General features: G+C 44.9%; 1 protein-coding gene across 1 annotated transcript in view; it reads left to right on the top strand.

Annotated features, from left to right (window-relative positions):
• The window catches only part of St6galnac5 (ST6 N-acetylgalactosaminide alpha-2,6-sialyltransferase 5), a 168438-nt gene that overhangs the window by 137981 nt on the left and 5498 nt on the right, over positions 1–24959 (top strand). Inside the window, exon 4 of the mRNA XM_021158846.3 lies at positions 6456–6563. Coding sequence (XP_021014505.1) covers positions 6456–6563 — 108 coding nt within the window. The remainder of the gene's footprint in view (positions 1–6455; positions 6564–24959) is intronic.

Consider the following 24959-nt stretch of genomic DNA (forward strand, 5'->3'; position numbering starts at 1 on the left):
GACCATTACTGAGTAATTCATGGCCAAGTTCTTATTTTTAAAAAAGGCTAAATGGAGACTGGGCTACTTTAGGAAAAGTGGGACACGGTAATTTCATTTATCGAAGACAGGGTGTGGAGATGAGGCTCAGTTTACTAAGTGCTTGCTTCCTTAGCATGAGAGCCCCAATTTTATCCTTAGCTCCATAGGGGAAATGAACATGGTGGGACATGTCTAGAATCTCAGTGCTAGGAAACTGAGACAAGCAAGTACCTGGGGCTTGCTGTCAGCAACCCTACCCTAGTCTACTCCATGAATTCCAAGCCAGGGAGAGGCACTATCTCAGAAGACAAAGGGGACAGCACCTGGAAAATGATAGGTTGACCTTTGCCATCCATATATTAATAAACATGCCCATGCATTCACATTGATACAGAGAGAGAGATAGAGAGACAGAAACAGACACAGAAGGAGACAGAGACAGAAACAGAGACAGACAGACACACACAGAGAGACAGAAACAGACAGACATACACACACAGAGAGACAGACAGACAGAGACTTGTAGACAGACACACACAGAGAGACAGAGAGACAGACAGAGACAGACACAGAGAGAGAGACAGAAACAAATAGAGACAGACAGACACACACAGAGAGACATAGTCAGACAGACAGACAGACAGACACACACACACAGAAACAGACATTAGACAGAGAGACAGAGAAAGAGAGAGACAGAAACAGACAGACAGACACAAACACACACACACACACAGAGAGAGAGAGAGAGAGAGAGAGAGAGAGAGAGGAAGAGAGAGATTATTTTCCTTTCTAAGATACACAGTCATGCAGTCAAGTGCTCATCACTGAAAACCTACTACTTGATCAGCACTGCACCTTGCATGTGCCCCCTCTCAGAACAGTCAAAAGCAAGATGCCATCCTCCAAACATACATCCTTAGATATTCACCAAGTAGTGATAGGAAGGAAATGGAGCAGTAACTTGTATGGCAGGAGACAGACCGTGGTCTAGGGCAATGTTTTCCAAAGTGCTCAAGAAGACTAAATAATGGTTGGAGAGATCTGGGTTCAGTTTACACATACACAAAGTGACATAACCATCTGTAACTCTGGCAGGAGGGGATCTAACACTCTTTTTGGCTATGTGGGCACCAGGCCTGCACATGGTACATACACATACATGCAAGCCAAATACACTTGCACATAAAGTAGACATTTTTAGAGATTTGATAATAGTGCATGAAGTTAGTGTATTCAGGAAGATTCTGCAGTAATGGCACCTGTCTGAGAATAAGGCGAAATACCAGTTCAGACCCTCTCACGTGATGGGGCCTGATGGTGATGCATGCGTGTGTGGGTGTGCAACCACAGGATAGTTGGCTTAGGTATGAAAATGTTCTAAAGTGAGTAGTAAGGGCTGTATCTGTGAATGCACGAAAATCCATTACATTGCATGCTTTAAAAGTGAAATGAGAACCACATACAAATAGACCCACATCTGAATGAACTTCTTGTCCTGGTGTGTTTCTCATTGTAAGTAGCAGATTTTTGAAAGTTCTGTGGTCTGGGTGACCAAAAGGCTTTCTCACAAAGATGCCTCAGACTGAGACCCTGGACGGTCTTTTTACAAGTATGGAAAGATCTGGGAAGGATAGAAGCCTTCCCAAGAGATCAAAGGATCAGGGAGAGAGCACACTGTTGAAAGGCCCCTGTGGGTGCGTCCAGGACATCTGGGCAAGTGGAATAAGATAAGGTCAGAGGGAAAAGGGTCATAAGCTGGACAGAGCCATAGAGGGATGGAAATCACTGAGGTACTCAGGGAAGCCTCAGAGGGGTGGCTGGACACTCAGCTCTGAGCTGGAACCGCAGCCATGGACCTAGAGACTCAATGACCTACCTCACACCCCTGTGGAAGCAAGGGACAGTGACTACAGGTCATCAGGCTGGCCTCATAATTAATCTCTAAACCATACGCTGTTATAATTAACATATGCTTAGTGGTCTAATGCACTTCTTATAAAAACAGAACTGTTACTCCATTTCTTATCTTAAATCTAAAGAGATTTGTTAAATAAAATAAAGATCAGAAATTACTGAACCTACTATTTGGCTAGCTTAGGAACACATGATTGGGAAACAAAGTCCAGTATCCCAAATTCTTCAGACAAAAGAGCTGTGTTTTTCAACCTTGGGAGCTTTATGGCAGTTTGAGGGCTGGACCTGATGGTAATGGGCCCCAGGAGGGAAGCATTACTGTTGTCCACACTACAGCAGCCTCTTTCCTGGGAAAGACACAACAGACCTGTGGCTACCACAGGCCAGACCCATGGCTAGCTTAGTGGGTCTATAGCTTGACTAGGAGAGCTACAGTTAGCCAAACACACCTGTGAGTGGTCCATCACACTTATGGCGAGCTAACAGACCCAAGAATAGCCCAACAGCCCTACCACTAGCACAGCCCAGACCTGTGGCTAACCTAGTCAGTCTCTAGCCCAGCCATGGATCAGATCACATGGACACTCCTGATTAAAAGTTAAGAGCTGATACAAATTCCTATCATGCTCAACCCTGTGGCCCAGCAACAGGAAACAGCCCTGAATGTTAACAAGTTCTTTCACCAAGAGCACATTTTATAAGGAATGGACAAACAGCAAACTATTTACAACTAAATGTTGCTGCTTAGAAATTTAAAAAAAAGGTTAAACTGTCTGAGCCATAAAAAAATGCATTCTCTCTTTTTTGTTTAATAATTATTCATTAAAAGTAAGTCTACCCAAAACCGTGAAGCAGGGTTCACAAAGACAGCTGCACACTGCTGAATCTCTGCAAGGGATCACATGATATGATCGGCCCGGAGACTAAAGTATCCCACCCCTTTGTCCTCTTGAGGTCCCTAAGGAACAGTCTCATACAAGACACACCTTACTCCTCCCTGTAACCGACCAGGGATAACCTTCAACTCAGACATCTCTCTTTACTAGTCCAGCTGTAAGAAGTGAGCCAAGTCTTTGCAGCTGAGCTCCTGGGCCTCTTCCTGCAGATATACCCCAGTTATCACCCATTCTGCCCTGCTTGGGCAATCTCACCCATGACCTTGTTGTATGCCAAAGCATATCGATCCTTCCAAAGGAGCTTGCATCTCTTACCTTAGGAGACTGTCTTTACAAAGCTAGCCTGCTATTGACTCATTATTCTTATGCGTCCTTATTCTTAGGCTGAGAGACAGAGACAGCCTTGCAGAACAGATTTCCACTTGACTGAAACCCAGAACATTTGGGTTGAAAATATTCCTTGTATGTAAGCAGAGACATCCAACAATATGAGCGCATATGTTGAAGACACATTAAAGAGTTGGCTTTCTATCCAAACCAAACTCGTCACTGGAACATTCTGTTCAGGCTAATATTTTTTAAGACATGGGCCAAGTCAGGAGATTTTGATTTATAGGAAGTTTTACCCTTAAAAATGGAGATGAAAATGACCCGTGAACACTCTGCAATTAAGAAGCCCTGCAGATGACAGAGATGGCCAAATCATGTTCTTTGATATTAGAAAGTAACTATACTTGAAAATAACTTTATAATTGAATAAGGGCACATTAGGAAAATATGATTCAGAACCAATATTATAGTAATTACATAAAGGAAGCATAAATGAAATAACTGCAGGAAGAATATTCCATTGAGATTATAAATGAGATTCTGGCAGAGCAGCAAGGCCTTTAATTGTAATTTAGTGTGCACTATAGCGTTATCAGCTCAGTGTGTTACTTCATCATATAAAAGAATATCTGCTAATTTTCTCTAATAAGCACATGACAGCTCTTCATATTCTTTCATTACAGCTGATTAACTGTAAAAACAGTAGATATTCCTTTGTTGGAGGGGGAAAAAAAAAAAGAGTTCCGATTCTTTCAGGAAGACAGAACAAAGCAGTTGCGTTTCTATGGTGTGTGATCCCAAGGCTATTATTTAGGAAGTCTGGAGAATTTTAAGTGGCACTTAAAAGAGTGCCTCACTTCAGTTCTTCTAGTCCTCCACTTTGTATTCTTCCCATTTCCACCTGCAGATCCCCTTCCTGTGGCCCCCACATCCTCCTGTATTCTAGGCTGTGGCATCACAGGGGAACTTCCCAGGAGTTTCTGCTCCCAGGAAAGCCCTGGTTGGTGTTTCCTGGGAATGGGAAGGCGGAAGGTATGGGTGTGGCCATTGGTTCCCAGATCTCTCAGGGATCTCTGGGATAAGAGTGAGGGTTGTGTTTTTCCCGGGCTCCACCGTCAGACTAGTCTGGGGAGAACTGCCCAGTACATTAACAAAGCAGAGGTACGAACATGGGCTCCCCTTTAAAGGAGGGCTTTTCCTCCTCTTCCCATTCTCATTCAGTTCCTTCCCAACCCCTCTAGCCCAAAGCCTTATGAAGGTATAGCCCTAGTGAGAGAGAGGCAAGGAATATATCCTTGGAATATATCCAGTGCAAAAGCTGGCACTTCTGTTCTTTATAAATGCTGCCCTGTGCACCTCCTCCATCAGACCCCAGCACCGGAGGGTTGGAAGGGTTTTCTTCCTGGATACTAAACAGCACTGAAGGAATGCTAAATTGTTTACCTCGTCCACTCACCCCAGCAGCCAGGGGAGAAGAGAGGGATCTCTGTGTGTCACCACCGCCCTCGCCCGCGTCCCTTTTGTGGATATTTTCTAACATTCTCAAATGGCCAGAGGACAGAGCATCTAGTATCTGCTCTGTAGACAGACTGGGGTTCAGGGATGAGCAGAAAGCCATCCAGGTTATCCAGCTGCACGTGACAGGAACAGGAGACTGTGGGGCTCATGTTCTCCTCGTCTGTAGGGGCTGTGACAAGCTTGGTCAGGAAGCTCTGGAGAGGAGGAAAACGTGTTTGAAGCTGAAGCCCACCCATGTCTGTCAGGCTCTCCGCAAGGCAAAAGCCTCCTTGGAAATATTTCCTATCCCTGCGTGAAGGGGAATAAAGCAAACTGTTTAACAGTCTCCCTTCCCAAAGTGCAGAGCTCTGCAGTGCATCTGGAAAGCGCTTTCTTGAGCTCTGCGATTCACCTCACATACAGCTCTGTGGCTGGGCAAAGTCAGACAGTCTGACCTTGGGGATAAGGTGTTTGGAGCTGGCTAATGAGGCATGCCATGGCACTGAAGAAAGAAAAGGCAGCAGTCCCAGAAGATCTGAAATTAACACCCACAGCGGTGGAGCATGGAGACCAGTGACTCATTCTCAGGACTCAAATTAGACCTTGCTGATGTGTCTCCACTGGTCTCCTGCCAATGTGTCTCTACTGGTCTCCTGAGGCTGGGCTGCTTGTTCAGCCTCCACTCAGACGTCTGAATGCACACGTTAATGAATGGCAAAATGCACAGATTTATTTCCTTAAACTTGTCAGTTTGGGACTTAGACATTTCAGAAGGCTCCGAATGACCTTAGGTAAGGTAAATGTAGAGGCTCTATTAGATGCAAGCATCCTTCTGGCTCTCTTCCTCAGCTCTTCCCAAGCGTATGTGCTCCTAAGAAAAGAAATTCGTCATAATGCTGGTGTTCTTAATGTGCTTTGGGTCAATCTTTCACCTATGGATGGATGGATGGGTGGATGGATGGATGGATGGATGGGCAGACGGATGGACAGATACATGAGCAGATGGATGGACAGATACATATATACATACATGATAAATGAGTAGATGGTTATGTAGACAGATAATAGATTAATGACTGATAAGTGATAGGTGATAATAGACAGATGACAGAATGAAACTGATTGGTGATAGATAAGTGACAAATGATGGTGATAAATATGAGAAGATAGATGTGTTATATACATGCATACATACATGCATGCACACATGCATGCATAAATGCATACATACATGTATATATGCATATATAGATGATAGATAAGTGGGTAGATTAATAGGTAGATGGAAAGAGAGGTAGCAAGACCTACTTGTTTATCCATATTTATATTATTTGTAATCTAGCTTATTTAGGGACACAGGGAGAATTTCTAGTCAAATTTTCTCATTAATAACAAATGGCCAAATGGATATTGGCATCCTACAATTGAATTATGGCAGCACACACCTAAGCATTCAAACAATGATCATTATCTTTAATGATGTAGAAATCCGTTAAGCATCAACATTAGTTATGCATGTACTAGAAGAGATTTTGGTTTATCAAAATTCTAATGTGCACCAAATGGGAGAGAGTAGGAGAAAGTGCGTGCATGTGTGAATGCTTGCCTGTGGGCCTGGGTGCATGTACGGTACATGTGTGTGCACGTGTGCATGTGTGCATGTGGGGGTGTGTGCATGGGCGTATGTGCGTGTGTGTGTTAGGGTGGGAGGTTGTTTAATAGTTGGCTCCAGCATGTTTTTGAGCCTGGGACTGCTTTACCAGAGAGTGCAGACTTCACCCTTGTTCCTTCCAGGAAGATCTCCAACACTTGGCTGAGCACTGGCTGGTTCACCATGACAATTGCTCTGGAGCTGTGTGACAGGATCGACGTTTATGGCATGGTGCCCCCAGACTTCTGCAGGTAGGATTGATTCCATGAAGGTACTTCATCAGCAGAGCCGTTTAGGGCTTAGAAACCATCAGCTGATTCTGAGTATCAAACACAAATCATGTCAATGCACCTTCTTAGAGCAATGAATTAGCATGTCCCAAGTCCTGACTGTAGAAACAGCAAACATCATTTAATTATGTGATAGAAAATATTGAAAGTTTTTGTTTGTACTCCTAGAGAATCCATCTTATGGGTTTCATTTATTCTCTGAATATTAATCAGCCAAAAGTAATGCAATAATTGGCATAATATTGATGATGAACAGGCATGAAGAATTGTGAGTTTCCTTGCCATTTGGAAGAAATGCAGTGATGTTTAAATGAATCCATGGGGCAATTCCTTGGACTGAGAGTTTCCTGAAATTATAATATTCCTTTGAGTCTCTTTCTCTGACCACAGTCTAGTCTTGGTTCATATTCCTAGAGCCAAAACAACAGGCACAATTATTTGGCTCCATCACTTTAAAGGCAGTGTGCACACATCTCTGCTGCTTGATGCCTGGAGGCCTCTCCTGACCTGTGCCCAGGCTGAGAATACTATGTGTCTACAGAAGCACTGGGCTCTTTGCAAGGGCTTGGTTTGTGGAAAGTAGCCTACAGAAAGCACGGATGTAGAGGGAATCCTGAGGCCAATCAATCCTGAAATCTCCTTGATTTTCAGAGATGCCCATGATCTCCTCATGACTTCACCCCTGATGTTTAAAACCATCAGACCTGCACAGGAGTTAGTTACATCTTGTTGGCTAAAATGCATGAGTACATTGCCCTTCACTCATTTCAAACCTGACCATGCCTCAAAGGTCATACATAGGTCTTCAGGCAAGAATTATACTTTGAACAGACAGAGCAAGATTGAAAAACGTACTTAAACACATCCCTGCTAGTCATCTCTCTGCTGCTAGAACTGAATGCCACACACTGGGGAATCTTATGAAGAATAAGAATTTATGCAACTCAGGGTTCTAGAGGCTTGTCCAAGATGGAGGGGCTGTGATGGGTGAAGGTCGGGATGTAATGTGGAATGAAGGTTAATCTTCATCAAGTTGACCTAGAAGGTTGAGGTACAGCTCTGAGTGTGTCTCTGAGGGCATTTCCCTGTGTGGACTGAGCAAAGCAGTACAACCCCATGGGCTGTGATCCAGGTAGATAAAAGGAAGCCTTGGGGATCTGAGTGTTCCCTTCTCTGTTTCCTGGCCCCCAGGACATGAGCTGTCCTTCTTTCTCACATCTTCCACACCATAATGTCTGAACCTTCTGATTCCAGGAGCTGAAATAAATCATTCCTCGTTTAGGTTGGTTCAGTCAGGTGCTGTGGGAATGGTGAGGCAAAACCAGATAGCATACATTGTGAGAAGGGCATAGACAAGAGTCAGAAATAGGCTTTTGTAAAAGGCCTACCTTCAAGACCACCCATGGATCCTCAGATCCATTAATCTGTTAAGGACGGAGCCCTTGTGACCAGATCCTTTCCCTCTTGCTTTCTAAAAGAGGGTTAAAGGTCTCCCTGTGTAGCCTATGTTGGTCTCAAAGTCACCATACCCCTGTCCCGACCTCCCGAGTGTCAGGATAATAGTTATGCACCCCTATGTCTGGCTGTCCCTCCCCCTAGTCCCTCAAACATGACGGCTAAACTCCAAGGTTGACTCTAGCAGGTATTCAAGCTACACTCTTGCCACTTTGCCACATTCTCAGTACGCAGCACAGTAGGATTCCTCTATATAAACCTGAGTCACACAGGAGAAAGGAAGGCACAGAGAGAGAAACCTGGAACATAAAAGTATCCTTTCACCAGGTCCAGACTGCAAAGTCCAAGCCCAGTGTGGATAAACTAAAGCAACCTTGAATAAGCCACCTCATCTCTCTCTGCCTCACCCTCCTCATTTATAGAAATGGAGGTGTTGATAATAGAATCCACTGTGGAGTGTTGTGGGTGGATTAAGTAAGCTAACACATGCGGAGTGTCTGGAACAGTGCCTTGTATGTAGTAAGTACAGAGTGTGTTAGATTGGGTCCTCATCCAGTTCCTGATCACTTACGTCACTGACATTGTTTCCCTGTTTGACAATTGAGGTTCAAGAAGTGGGTGGGATGCTATAAAAAAGCAAGCTTCCTTCTCAATCAACAGTCTAACAAAAGATATGCAAGGCATTGCCATCAAAACTGATGGCTACAGAGCAGATATAATTATGTAATATTGTCATTAGGATGCCAGGAAGAAAAAGCATGAATAAATTGAGATGTTAATGGCTTTAAGTGTTCAAGGAAATATTCCATTTATTATGGAAAACAAATGAAAGGCGAGTTAACTTGTCATTTCTCTTATTCACAGTTCCTCACGACTTAGTATGATCAGATGGAGACAATGTATGGAATGATGCTAAAAAGGAAATTAAGATAATGTTAACATGCCATATGTTGCATCCAGCTCTGGGCTTCTGCAACTCAGCTGACACTGAAAATGTTCAGCAGTTGTCTGCCCAAGACGCTCTGAGCAACGACTTTTCAGAAGGGTGCTGCCACAGTTGTGTCTCAGAATGAAGTGCCAGGAGCCACTAGAGGGAAGGCTTGGGTTCCTGGGAGCATCTTCTCTACTTAGTCATGGCTGTTCAGGGAAGGGTAGGAAGGTGTCTCTGTAAACTTCTTTTCACTATGGCAAATTGCCCAACAACAGCAACCTAAGGAAGGAAGGGTTTATCTCAGTACACAGTTTTAAGGTACAGTCCATGCTGGCAGTGAAGTCCTGGCTGCAGGAGCCAGTGGCATCTGGTCACATTGTATCCAGGCAGGAAGCAGAGATGGATCTGGTCACATTTGTATCCAGGCAGGAAGCAGAGATGGATCTGGTCACATTGTATCCAGGCAGGAAGCAGAGATGGATCTGGTCACATTGTATCCAGGCAGGAAGCAGAGATGGATCTGGTCACATTGTATCCAGCCAGGAAGCAGAGATGGATCCAGGTGCTCGGTTCCCTCTCCTGTTCTTATGGTTCAAGGATGCAACCCATAGGAATATGCCATCCTCATTTAGGGCATACCTTCCCATCCCAATTAAAGCAGGCTCAAAGCTCCCTCGCAGATATGCTAAGGGGTTTGCCTCCTAGGTTATTCTAGATACTGTCTGCTTAATAATCAATATTGACCACCTGAGAAGAGAAGACAAGGAGAGACACATATTCATGCCTCCACCTGCCCCTTATGTTCAAGATATGTTGACTGAACTACAAGGACTCAGTTCCCAACTACATGACTTTGAGCCTGGTTTCCCCATCTATAAAGTGGGCACGTGAAAATAAAACACCAAGCTGGCTGTGGAGAGTGTGCAGAGATAGTGAGCACATTGTGCGGCAGACAATGCACAAGAGAGACTATCGTCTATCGCTAACTTACCCTAATCTTAATTAAGATTCTAATGTAAGATACACACAGGAGTTCATAGTCTCCCAAGCACTATCTTGCAGTTAAGCTGAAAGCTACCAAGATTTTCATGAGAGACTCAAAAAACATAGCTCAGCTTTGTTATCTCAGATGCTTACAACAAGCCTTGCCCACACCAAACTAACAGTGACCATGGGAACACCACCTACCATGAAACTATTAAGTAGCATTCTCTACAATCCTTAACTAAGTATCAAATGTCTTTTAAAAATAATATTTTTCTCAGAGTATAAACAACCAACCTGTAAGTTTGTCCTTCTCCAACTGTTCTGTTCTGCCTTTGGCTTCATTTTGAATGTAACTAGGGAGCAATAGGAACCCCAGCAACATACATACTCCTTAGGCTGTAGGAGTTAAAATGTAATATACCAAAAGGGCAAGAAACAATTTGGCCTGGTATGTGTTGGTGGCAGCTATTGAGTTGGTTGAATGGCCCAGGAGGCAACCCCCTTATGGGAAGTCTTGTATGTTTGCCTCCATGTTTGGAACCCCAGGGTGCAGAGCAGTGGGGCTCATTGTCCTTCATACAGTAGGTACTTTTAAATATCAGGGAGGTCCTCCACTCTTTAATGGTCTAAAAAAAAGTTGCCTATGGATAAAACAAACCATTTCTGCCTGTAAGAGAGTTGTGACCTTGGGAAACTTATTTGACCTTCAGTGGTCCTTGGTGAACTTGGTCAGGCTATAGTGACTGTGTCTCAGAATCTCAGCTCTTGGGTCTATAAAACACTAGTGGCATCAGCACTGGTCTTGAAAGTTTATGATGAATCCACTAGAAGCTGGTGGGAGCTCAGCACAGCACTGAGGTTACAGGGAGTGTATTCACTAGTCTGAAAAACAGGCCATCCATCTCGGACACAGTCTGGAATGATGCCCTCAAGGGCACATTAGTTAGTGCTCAGCTACAGATGGCTGCTGGGTCCTGGAAAGGAAGGACAGACATGGTCTACAGCAGGAGGCAGGTCTCCTTTCTGCCCTACTGAGAACTGATGGAGGTGGCTGCCAGCTGCGTGGGCTCTGTCACAAGGCCTCCTTCAAAGCATTAACCATTCTCTGGCTTCTCCAGGACTCCCCTCTTTCTCACCATGGCAGCAGACCTCAGCAAATGCTCATTTTCACAAATCAAGTTTCCATCTGGAACCTTCAACGGAAGTCATTCATTAGTTAACCAGAGACTTTTGTTCATTTCATAGCCATTTCACAAAGGTCGGAGGTTACAAAGGCAGTGCCTGTGCAGATGTTGCTTGCTCACTGTCAGGGCGTCTGACTCCCTGAGGTTTTCTGAAATATCCATCCTTGGTTTTCAACTGAACTTGGAGGAATCTTTGCATTCCCCGGGTAAGAACCTTTCCTTCTGATATGACCAAGGGCAGACCCGGTTCTCTAGCAAATAAGAAGTTTGATACCATATATGTCCTTTTGGGTCTGAGTTACCTCATTCCGAATACTTTCTACTTCAATCCATTTGCCTGCCAAGTTCATGATGTCCTTGTTTTTAATAGCTGAGTAATATTTGATTGTGCATATGGACCAGATTGTCTTTATGTGTATTTCAGATGAGGGGCAATTGGACTGCTCCCAGTTTCTGGCTATTAAGAATAAAGCTATGACCATAGTGGAACAAGTGTCCTTATGGTGGAGCATCTTTTGGGTATATACCCAGGAGTGGTACAGACGGATCTTGAGGGAGAACTATTCTCAAATTTCAGAGAAACCACCAAGATTGATTTCCAGAACGGTTGTACAAGTTTGCACTCCCACCAGCAATGGAGGAGTGTTCTTCTTGCTCCACATCCTCGCCAGCATGTGCTGTCATTTGACTTCTTGATATTAGCTATTCTAATGGGTGTAAAGTAGACTCTCAGAGTTGTTTTGATTTGCATTTCCCTAATGACTAAGGGCATTGAACATTTTTAAGTGTTTCTTGGCCATTAGAGATTCCTCTGTTGAGAATTCTCTGTTTAGCTTCTACCTTCCATTTTTTAACTGGGTTATTTGATTTGTTGGTGACTAACTTCTTGAGTTCTTTATGTATTTTGGATATCAGCCCTCTTTGGATGTAGGGTTGGTGAAGATCTTTTCTGATTCTCTAGGCTGCTGGTTTGTCCTATTGATGGTGTCTAACCCACACCCCTGCACCTAAGTAGCAGAAGTGCAGCTTGGTCTTCATGTGGGTCCCCCAACAACTGGAAGGGGTGCTGTCCCTAATTCTGTTGCCTGCCTGTGGTTCCTGTTCCTCTAACTGAACTGCTTTGTCTAGCCTCAGTGGGAGGGGATATACCAAGTCCTACAGGGACTTGATGTACCAGGGTAACCCACCCTGAGGACATCCTGAGGGTACCCAGAGGAGCCTCCATCTTCTCAGAGGTGAAGGGGAGGGAAAGGCTGTCTGAGGGAGGACTGGGAGGAGGGCTATGATCAGGATGTAAAGTGAATAAGTAAATTAATGGAAATTCAATAGACTCTCTGGTCTATGGTACAGTCGGGCTGCTTTCTAATCTAAACACAATGTCCATGGGCTTTCAGGAAAGTGTAACTGTCACTTCCTTGTCACCAGGAAACAGAAGCACAGAGAGACAAAGCATTACATGGACTCCGTAGATAGGGTAGCAGCCCACATGACTGACCAGCGGCCTTCTGCATGTGGAGTGGGATTTGGGCCTAAATTCTTGGAGAAGCAAACGGCTGAGCAATGCATGAATCCCGAAGGTGCAGGTGTAAAGTGTAAGATGGTGTAGGATGTCATCTTCCACCAAGCCTTCCTGGGGTCTGGCTGTCTCATTCCACCCCATGGACCTCAGTGGCCTTGGCTAGTCATTCACTAAGAAGAAACTTTCTAGTAGGCCCTAAAAGTATTGAGATAATGGACTCTTTGGGGGAAAGGATTGCTTCCATATTTATATTTAAAAACCACTAAGGAGGGTGGTCGGTGTACAAATGGCTATGGCAGATGGGGACTGCACAAGACCTGGGAGAATGAACTCCTGGGTACAAGCCATGTGAGGGCCAACAGCCCTCTCCTCCTGAGCCCATTCCTGCTATCACCACAAACTGCTCTTGCCAACCCTTGTTGCTTCCCTGTTCCGAAATCCCTGGACTGATAGATCTCGCCACAGTCCTGACCCAAAGCTCATGGGCTTCCCAAAGCTTTTAGAACAGAATTCATTCTCTCCAGCTTAGCTCAGCAGCCCTTCAGGACGTGCCTTCTGCACACTATTCTGGTCCTGTCTCCTGCACCCACAGATTTATGTTAGCCATCCTGAAAATCTTGTCAGAGAACCGACCCTGCAGACATCCTTCCTGCGCTCAGTATAGAAGTTCCTTCTCCTCCATCCTTCACTTACCTGGAAGCTGTTGGCTTTTTCCTTACTGGATAATGGCTTCCATTTCCTATGCACACACCCAAGCCAGCCCTGTGCTTAGAGTAAACACATGGTTTAGTTCACCGACTCTTGGGATAATCTGAGTTGTAATGCTGGCTCCAATATTTTACAAATGAGCCCACAGACCTGAAACAGCTGGCCAGTCAAAGTCTCAGAGCTGATAAGGGACAGGAAGTAGGATTTGGACAGAGATCTGTAAACCTGAAGAGCCCAAGCAGTTAACCTTCACCTTCCTGTTTTAACCATAGCAGCCCCTTCCCCTCCTGAGACAGCCCTGCAGGCTCCCTGGCCTCCTTGTACCTCTCCTCTACCACAGTTCATGGATGGTTTCTCTACTTTCTTCATTTCCCCATCTGTTCCTTGAGATGAGGGGTGATGCCTCCATCCTCCTTTGTATCTTTAGTTCCACCATCCAGAACGTGTGCCTCAGCAATGAGAAATGCAATCGTTTCTTTTAGACATCCTGAGTTCAGTTCCCAGCACCCACATCAGGTGGCTCACAACCTCCTGTAACCCCAGCTCTAGAGCCCCAACACCTCATGCCTGCATAGACAACATCACACACAAGACATACATTCAGATACACGTACACTAAAAGCAAAGTTAGATAAAAAAAAAAAAGAATCTGATTCAAAATGTTCATTGCAAGTCAAATAAAAGGACAGGCATGGATGAAAGCTGTAATTAGCAAATGCTGAGTTCACAGCCTGTGTAGCTGTCCATGGAGGCCAGCATCGAAGCCCCAGAGACAGGCTAGCATGTCAGCCCCCACCCTCCCTCCCTTACCAAACTTCATACCCATCAGTGTTCAGAAAGCTGGACAGAATTAATGGTGTGCTGCCCCAGTGACAGCATCAAAATGTATTATGCTGGGTACAGTGGACCTTTAAATCATGCCACCTCCAGATAGGGAGCCAAACCCATTATTTGAACGGACTATAAATTGCAGAAAAGGTTTGTTATCATTGCTTTCTAAACTAAGCTATAGTGAGTATTTTTAATCTCATTTCCCTTTGTAAATTATTTGCAATAATAATAGGCCAAGCATTTAAATTCCACCTAATAATCTTATTTCCGGTCATACTTAGCACATTACTGAGTTTACAGCTCTCTGTCAGCCATCATTTCTTATTAATTAGCAAAGTAATGATTCAGACTGATTGCTGTCATGGAACTAAATTAATATCTCATCCATAATGTGAAGGACATCTCAAAGGTATCATGAATACTGGAGAGTTGATCCTGCTGGAATTATTAGCTCGTGAGCATTAATAAAGCTGCCATCAGAAGCAGCGGGGACAGCTTCTACTCGGCAATAGCTCACCAAGCAGAGTCCGACACTCAATGGTGGGCAGGTACAGCGTGATAATGACACCTGTGTGGCTGATGGTCTGCGAGGCATGAAACTGTATCGTGCGTCTTTCTGGCAGCCCACTCTTCTTCCACCATTGCCACAATTTGGCTAATTCTCACCTGACACTGACTGTTTCCATGACCTTCTGTCTCCTAAGGGTCTTCCTGAAACATTATGGTGCCCTCTGGGAGTCAGGGTGGGGGCTCAGGAAAGAACTGTGGCTTGCTCTCCCGTGAAGGAGAGGCAGCTAGGTGTGGGCGCTGCATGCTCCCCAGACACAGTGATAGTGCTACAGGTTTCCAAGGTAAGCAGCTAATTTCTTGACATAGGCTGCTCAGACAAGAAATCCAAGCGACACACAAAAAGTAGCTCGGTGAAGGAGGGCTACAAGGAGAAGGAGGGCTGCTGGTGATCGCATTTTATTCTAAGGGCTCTGGTGTAGGTCAATTGCAGAGGAACCCAGGCACACAGCCACTGTTCATTCTTTTGTGTTCTTCAAATATTTCCTGAGTATCAGTCAGACATGCTGGGCATTATGGCAAACACAGCAGTGTGTCTAGAAAGTTCTCAGGCTCCAGGGAAATGAAGACCACATTCTTACCCCGGGACATGCTCATTCTTTGTGGCTGATGTGTCCACACCATGAACAGCTTTAGCCTAGATGGGACTTTAACTTATTATAAGTTTATGTACATGGAGTCTTCAGAAGGAAGACTCGTTGGAAAAGGAAAATGTGTTTGCAGGCTAATTCTGAAGAAGCAGACAGTTGTGGAGCAATATTAGGCAAAAAGCAAGGCCTAGTGATATTAAATCGGGAGGATTTACAGAGACTTTCTCCAGCTTTTCTCGTCATCTCTGGGTCTTTGAAGGAAGGGTGTTTCTTTCCTCTAGGTATGGGGTGCCTCTGGGCTGAAAGCTTTATGCTCTACTTTTGAAGAAGGTTAAGAATTCTCTGAAGGGCCCTTCAGGGGAGGGGCCAAGGAAAGAGTGACTTTGCCTGTGCGTCTCTTCAAAGGTGAAGACACCATGTCTCGAGGCATCGTGTTCTGAAACCTTGAAGTACCCCCTTGCTTTTCAATATTATATTTCCCACTGATTATTCAGCTCAGCTGCAGGCTTGAAAAAATAGAGCATTTCAACCCCCCTGTTTATCCTGCTGGGCGGAACTATCTATACCTGATGTCTCTGCTAGATGAAGCAGTGAGCCTCATTCAGAGGCTTTCCAACAAGGTCCCTGGAAGAGTGTAACAGGAAACAAGCTGTCCCTCACTGCCTGTGAGACCCAGCAGAAACATGGGGACCATCCATATAGAAACCTCACCTGGGAGACAGACGCTTCTCCAAGACATAAAACATCTCTTTTAAGCGTAAAGCATCAACAGTGAGCTAATGCTGGTCCTTATAGGGCCACTGGGAGGTTAAATTTGTTAGTATATGGAAGTTGCTGAGGCCTGTGCCTAAATCCAGCACTGAACTCCACCTGGGGGCCATACACTAATCTGTTCAGTGGAAACTTTGGTATTAGCTGAGAGGGCTAATGGAGATGGGAAGAGAGCATGTAAACTAAGACCCGAGGTACTGCTATGCCAGGCCCCAGCCAGTAGACAGCCCAGCCAGTAAAGCACTTGCTTTGTAAGCATGCAGACCTGAGTTGGAGCCTCAGAACCCACGGGGGAAAACAGTTCAGGTGTGCTGGCACAAGACTCTAAACCCAGGACTGAGGAGGCAGAGGCAGCAGGATGCCTGGGACTTCCTAGCCAGCCAACCTGGCCTGCTTGGTAAATTACAGGCCAGTGAGGGATTTTGTGTCAAAAATAAAGTGGACAGCATCAGAAAAGGAGCAGCTGCTCATGTCCACCAACATGCTGCACTTCTGTGAACACTGAGCATGTTCGTGTGAGGACCCCAGCACACACACACACAAACACACATGCACACACACACACTCACACAGACACACATATGCACACAGACACACATATGCACACACACGCACACACATACACACACATACACAGACACACATACACACACACACATACATGCACACATGCACATATACACACACACTCAGACACATACACACACATACAGACAGACAGACACACACACATACACACACATACATGCACACATGCACATATACACACATACACACACTCACACAGACACATGCACACATACATACACACACAGATACACACACAGACACACACACACACAAACACACACACACACACACACACACAAACACACATCTTCTCTACCCTGCCTATATAGATAGAATAGAAGAGAATATCCTAAGGAGTTTGTTTTGTTTTAAAATACACACATAGACAGTAAAATATATAGTTTTTATAACACATCTGTTTAAAATAATCTTAGACTTATGCCAACGGTCTGCATAAAGAGCCCATTTGTTCTTCGTATAGCTATTTTGTGCTGAGATTTCGAATAACTGTGGCCTGGTTAGGAAGACTGAGTGACTGATGTCAGTGTGATGTTCCACCTCCAGACTTCCCTGAGACCCCACGGGGCTCTGCTAGCGGCCTTTCTCTTCTCCTGAGACCTTCCCAGAATGTCAGTGCCCTCACTTACTGTGCCCTCAGCCTCTTCAGGTCTCTCACCTTTCATGACCTTGTCACCTTTGGAGAGCTCTTCTTGGTGCTCAGACACTTTGTAGAATTTCCCACCCATCTGATATTTTCTTGTCATTAGTCTGGTGTTGTTCTTCTGGGAAGTTGTGACAAAGTCTTACGAGCCTCTCTATCAAATGGTACACGGTATCCGTGTGTCTTATTGCTAATGATGGATACTGAGGCAGGACTCTCAGGGGGCATCCTGGGAACATGCGGATAAGGAAAAAGGCCCCTGCTTTTTGGTGAATGTGGTTGAAGGTCTAAGCCTTTGTCAGCCTCTTGGAGCCACCTAATCAAGAGAGAGGGAAAATGGCCTTAGCCGCCTTTCCGGGGGGGAGGGGGAGTAACTTGGGGAGCTTCTGACATGGGATAAATGGCTAATCCTGGGATAATTAATCGCTTGCGTGTCCATGCTTGGGTGTCTTCCTTTCCCCGTGCAATCCTACAGAGCACGTACCCAGCTACCTGTGCTCTCTGTAGAGCACTACTTCAGCATGTGTCACTTTCCTCTGGGTGCCTCTCTTTCCTTTAATCCTCATGCTTAAATTTAATAATGTCATTAATAACATCACTAACTTCTCGTCACTAAAGTGGTGAGTCCTGAAATTCCTTTAGCATCACAGCCAGAATCCTGACTTGGCCTGAGCTGAGGTCCCTCTAAGTTACCAGGGTGGAATGTGGGTCTGTGTTCCTGTCCTTCCCTCTGCTGACAATTCTTTGATTGGTGTGATTCCTGATGAATTTCACCATTGTACAGGGACTATCCTTCATGGGGTCCTTAACACGGCTCATGAGGCCTATACATCAAGATCTTGCAGGTAGCGTATTTCTCCTGGCTCTTTGCAAACATCGGGTTGTTGGCACATCTTGCCTTCAATGATGGCTGCACTGTCCTGGGGGGGGGGGTGTATGTGATTTTTGTATTTCTTCCCTTTTTTATATTATTCTGTAATTCTTTTTAAAACAGCCAGTTCTCTATTTTTTCACGTCTCTATTGCAATCCTCATTTGACTGTAGATATTTATCTCACCTCATGAGTTTGATTATCCAATAGTGCTGTTATTTAATTTGATGCTCAAACTTAAAGGCACTTCAAAACCCACTTGTGCTGGGACCTCTCCTTATGACTTAAACCAGAATCTATGGGAGCCGCATGCTAGCGGTAAGATTTCCTTAAAGCACCCATGTGCATTAAATGCTAATTCCTTCCATCTCTTCACCTGCTCTCTCTAATAAGAACGAGCAAACCAGCCCGCTTCCGGTTGTTCTGCAGAACTCACTCTTTGCTTTAGAGTCAAGGTAGCCAGAAGGAACTTACTCTAGACCACTCTGCCCCAGACCAGCCTCTTTCCGCTTCCTTGGCCCAGACAGGAAGTGCTCCACCGCATCCCTTTAAATACAGACTTTACATGTTAAAATCCACAGACATGGGTGGTTTTCATGGGATGAGGAATAAGAAAAGTGCACAGCCTTTAGGAAGGCAGGATGGAGATGTAACAAAAGGATAAAGCCAGGAAGGGTTTTCTGTGTGGAAAGGTGAATTGCAGCTGAAGGCAGATGTTCATTCTGGGGGCAGTTTGCACCCTACCTCGGCTATGTAATCCTGAGCCCAGCCAAGGGCTCTCTAATTCCCTGGACAAAGTGTGTCTTAGTTAGGGCTTCCATTGCTGTGAAGACACGCCATGACCAAGGCCACTCTTGTAAAGAAAAACATTTCATTGGAGTTAGCTTACAGTTTCCGAGTTTCAGTGCATCACCATGAAGGCGGGCAGCATGGCAGCATGGAAGCAGATGGGGTGCTGGAGGAGCCGAGAGTTCTGCATCTTGATCTGCAGGCAGCCAGGAGGAGACTGTCTCTTCCACACTGGGTGGTACTTGACCATTAGGAGCCTTCAAACCCCTCCTACACAGTGACTTCTTCCAACAAGGCCCAGCCATCTAATCGTGCCACTTCCCATGGGCCAAGCATATTCAAACCACATATTCCATCCCCTCACTCCATGGGCTTGTTGGAACACATGAGTCTACTGGGTACGCAGAATAATACAAAATACATTTAGTCCAACTTTAGAAGTCCCCACAGTCACTCACAGTCTCAACAGTGTTGAAAAGTCCAAAGTTCAAAGTCTCTTCTGAGATTCATGCAATCTCTTAGCTGTAATCCCCTATGAAATCAAAATCAAAAAGCAGATCACACAGTCCCAACCTCACAGGATATACATTACCATTCCAAGACATCATAGGGAGGAGATACTGAATCCAAACAGGAACAAAAACCCAAAACAACTCTTCAGATCTCCAATTCCTTTCATCTTTGTTGACTGCAACAAACTTGTTTCTCTTGAGCCAATGCTTCTCCCTGTTAGTAGCTTTCCTTGGCAGCTCTCCCATGGCTCTGGCATCTCTAACATCTTGAGGACTCTAAGGCAAGTTCAATGTCACAGCTTCTTGTTCCAATGTCTGGGATCTACACATGATCTTCTAGGCTCCTAAAAGAGTTGGCGTCACTTCTCCAGCTCTGCCCTCTGTAGCACTCTAGATTCTGGCTGACTCCGCTCCACTGCTGCTGCTGTTCTTGGTACTGGCATCTCCAATACACTGGGGTCTTCCACTGAAACCAAGCTTCACCAATAGCCTCTCATAGGCTTTCTTCATGGTACCAAGCCTCAAGTTCTTTGCATGGCCCCTTCAGTTCTGGCAACTTCAGTTCTTCCACCAATGGCTTTTCCTGGCCTCTCACAGAGCCAAGCCTCCTCAGCTGTTCTCCATGACCCCTTCATGCCTTCAAAACCAGTACCACCTGGTTGATTCTTACGTATCACCAAGTCTGTCTGCCAGTACAAAATCTGCATCTGGAATACGGCTTCCTTGTACTCTCAGAAAACACTTCCCAGAAGATATTACCTTTCTTTCTTTCTTTCTTTCTTTCTTTCTTTCTTTCTTTCTTTCTTTCTTTCTTTCTTTCTTTCTTTCTTTCTTTCTTCCTTCCTTCCTTCCTTCCTTCCTTCCTTCCTTCCTTCCTTCCTTCCTTCCTTTCTTTCTGTGTATGAACACACTGTAGCTGTCTTCAGACACACCAGAAGAGGACATCATATCCCATTACAGATAGCTGTGAGCCACTATGTGGTTGCTGAGAATTGAACTCAGGACCTCTGGAAGAGCAGTCAGTCAGTGCTCTTAACCACAGAGCCATCTCTCCAGCCATGCTGGTCTCTTCTTGAGAACTGCTCATTTCTTAGTTCCAAGTAGCCAGCATCAATTGTCCCAGTAATCCCTTTTATTGTGGACTCTAAAGCCAGAGCCCCATGGCCAAAGCTGCTGAGCTCTGCTAATTGCTGGAGCTATAACATGGCCCCCTTGTTTTATTACATCCTTCACTACCTACGCTTCTTTGTCCTAGAACTTGCTCTGTAAACTGACCTTGAACTTGGAGATCGGCCTGCCTCTGTCTCCTGAGGACTGGGATTAAAGGCTTGTACCACCATGCCTGTGCCTAAGTTCTTCTATACTTGGAACTTGCTCTGTTCCAGGCTGGCCCTGAACTCAGAGATCTGCTTGGCTCTGTCGCCTGGGAGTAAAGGCATGTAACACAAAGCCTGGGCTGAAAATTTTCATGGTCACTATGCCTCAAGATCCAGATCAAAGGCATGTGTCTTCCAGCCTTAAGATCTAGATCACAGGTGTGCCTCGATTTCTGGATTGTAGTTTCTGGATCTGTGTCCATCACGCAGTGACCATCACAATGACCATCACACAGTGTCCATCACACAGTGACCATCACAGTGTCCACCAAACAGTGTCCATCACACAGTGTCCATCACAGTGCCCATCACACAGTGACCATCCCAGTGTCCATCTCAGTGTCCATCACACAGTGACCATCACACAGTGTCCATCACACAGTGTCCATCACAGTGCCCATCACACAGTGACCATCCCAGTGTCCATCACAGTGTCTATCACACAGTGACCATCACATAGTGTCCATCACACAGTGACCATCACAGTGTCCATCAAACAGTGTCCATCACACAGTGACCATCACATAGTGTCCATCACACAGTGACCATCACACAGTGACCATCACACAGTGACCATCACACAGTGCCCATCACAGTGCCCATCACACAGTGCCCATCACACTGTTCATCACAGTGCCCATCACACAGTGCCCATCACACAGTGTCCATCACAGTGCCCGTCACACAGTGCCCATCACACTGTTCATCACAGTGCCCATCACACAGTGCCCATCACAAACAGATTGTAGTTTCAGATCAAAAGTCCAAATGAAAACAGTAACCAGGTAATGATACCCCTAACATGTCATAACTACCCCTTGCTCAACTGTAAACACATAAACAATAAGCTTAGCTGTTAGGATCCTGGCCTGAGGTCACCACTCCCTTCATTCCATTTATTATCCTTGAACATGGGATTTACCTCCATTGCACTTCCTGTTGTCCCTTTAATACTTGAACCATACATTTTTGTTTTTTTTCTTTCTAAGCTTACTGCCTTATCAAAATGTTCCTCAGAAGAGTAAACCACAGGACAGAGTCTAAACTTGGTTGACTTGAGACTTCCTTTGTCAATGTATTTAATCTGAGTCTCTTCACCTTAGCCTCAGTTAGACTCTTCAGACAAGGGCAAAAAGCAGCCACATTCTTCACCAAAATATCCCAAGAACAGTCTCAAAAATTCTCCTAGGACACATACTAAAATTCTCCTGAAACCTCTAGAGCCAGGTCCCCACAGTTCAAATCTCCCTCAGCACCACAGTCTTCCATGCTTCTACTAGGATGACCCATTAACTCCCACTTAAAGCATGCCACTGCTTTCCAAATTTCCAAATCTACATTCCTCCAAATGAAAGCATGGTCAGGCCTATCACAGAAATACCCCAGGCCCCTGGTGCCAAGTTCTGTCTTATTTAGGGTTTCCATTGCTATGAAGACACATCATGATCAAGGTTTATAAAGGAAAAGCATTTAATTGGGGATGGCTTACACTTTCAGAGGTTCAGTCCATTATCATCATGGCAGCAAGGCAGAATGCAGGGAGACATGGTGCTGGAGGAACCAAGAGTTCTGCATCTCCATCCAAAGGCAACCAGGAAAAGGGTGTCTTTCACACTGGGTGGAGCTTGAGCACGATAAGCCTTCTAAGCTGGCTTATACAGTGGCATACTTCCTCCAACAAGGCCACACCTATTCCAGCAAGGCCACACTTCCTAATAGTGCCACTTCCCATGGGCCAAGCATATTCAAACCACCACAAAGTGTTAAAAGGCAAAAACAATTTTTACTTCTAAGAATGGCCCACTTGGACACCTGTGTAACCATGATACCCAAACACATAAATCTAATCTCCCTCTAGGTGATCAATATGGAGCCCAGTAAGCTTTCATTCAAAGAGATGGTCCTCTTGGATAAGGAAATTGATCCTGCGCATCCTTTAGCTGACTTCCAATTATCTTCTATTCCTAGGAACTACATCAATCACACGATATTTTTAGCAACCTAATTGTTTCCTTAGTAGATTGATGTCAATAAGATGCCTAAAACCTAGGTGAATCACATTTAAAACCTGAATTGATGTGAAAGAGAAGGTTAGCCCCTGTAATAGCATGGCAGAATGAATTTGGCAGCCTTCCTTTTCCAAATCTTGCTCTAGGAACCTGCAGAGATGGATTTCACATAAGCCTACTTCTTGGAGTTTGTTTTCTTGTTTGAGGTTTAATTTACTTATTTATTGCTGTTGTTTTATGTTTTGATATTTGTTTGCTTTAGACAAGGTCCCACTCTATAACCCAAGCTAGCTTGGAACTCACAATGATTCTCCTGCTTCAGCCTTTTAAGTGCTAAGATTACATGCAGGACTCACCAAGACAGCTGTTCTGCCCCTCCCTGGTTGTTGTTTGTAAGGAGTGGCCAATTACAACCTGAGTTTTCTCCAACATGAATTTCCTGTACTGGAAATGCTTCCTACTGAACCATTCCAGGTCTAGGGTGTATAGAAATCTGCAGTGACTGACAGAGCAGGTGAGCAGCCCCTGATCTGAGACAGGATTATTAGACTCAGCACAGCATTTGGGCTGAGGTGACACAAATAAACCTCTCTTCCTGGGACAATTTTAACCTAAGAGGAGAAGCTGCCCAGAGGTTTATTGTTGTTGGGGCTACAGACTTGACACCTCTTCTGATAAAAGACTTTGATCTCTGATCTAGGAAAGCTGCTACTCTTACTCATTTGAGTATTGATCTTCTCCAAAGAAAAAGAATAGGAGAGTTGCTGGGAGGTGGAGCATCTTGGGGGACAGGAGCTTCTGTTCTTAGAGAAGGGCCCCCAGGCATCAGGCTTTGAAAGACTACTGCAAGATATTCAGCATCCTGGGCCTTTTGGAGTCTCTAGCAGGAGTGTCGAACCTTTTGACCTTGGGACATGACATCATGGTTGTCTTTAGTTAGGTTTTCATTACTGTGAAAAGAGGCACCATGACCAAAGCAACTCTTATAAAGGAAAACATTTAATTGGGGCTAGCTTACAGTTTCCAAAGTTTGGTCTGTTGTCATCATGGCGGGAAGCATGACAGCCTGCAGGGAGACATGGAGCTGGAGAAGGGACTGATTGTTATACATCGCGATCCTAATGTAGCAGATGGAGAGTGTGTATCACACTGAGCTTAGGTTGAGCATATAGAACCTCAAAGCCTCCACCCACAGTGACACACATCCTCTAACAAGGCCACACCTACTAATAGTGCCACTCTCTATGGGCCAATGAGTCTTTGTGAGCATGGGAATTCCTATTCAGACCACCACAGTGATCTACACTTACATTAGGCTGCATTCATAGTCCTGGGATATATGTGGCAGCAGACTGGGATATGCCTCGGTTGTCTGCTCAAAACCTTGATGAAATTGTCCTACTGTTCAAGTCCAGAAGAGGGAGTGCTTTTCTAAAATGGAGATTAATCTAATGCCAGAGCACATTTAGGGGTTCCCCCAACCCACACATCAGAACTGGGTCCACCACCTTGAAGAAATCAATTGAGTGTTTTTATTGGAGGTGGAAGTGGGAGATATAGAAAAACATGCTAGGGCATCAGTCTCCCATGAAGGGAAGGGAGAGCTGAGAGTCTCCGAACTAAGAGACACCAAACTCTAGACAAATGGCCCGTCTACAACAATTGGAATGAAACAGTGGCTGCTTGCTGTCTGTCTGTCTTCTTTTTTACCTGATAAAATCAAACTTAGAATTGTTGGAGGAGAAAACATCTATGGTGACATGGCATTCAGCTGATCACTCCCTCCAAGGACAGACATTCAGATACTGTTTATTGACTCCACACTAGGCATAGTCTCAGAAATGAAGTGAATCCCTGTTCTTAGGGTAGGCAATAAACAGGAAAAATGACAGGTGGGGTGAAGGGGTATGCGCAAAGGCCCTTGAGGGGTGTCTTAGTCACTGTTCTATTGCTGTGATGAAACCATGACCAAGGCCTCTTACAACAAACAGAAAGCATTGAACTTCGGTTTTACTCACAGTTTCAG

This window comes from Mus caroli, unplaced genomic scaffold (assembly GCF_978045245.1).
Source record: "Mus caroli unplaced genomic scaffold, Mus_caroli_1 scaffold_3, whole genome shotgun sequence".
Taxonomy (NCBI): domain Eukaryota; kingdom Metazoa; phylum Chordata; class Mammalia; order Rodentia; family Muridae; genus Mus; species Mus caroli.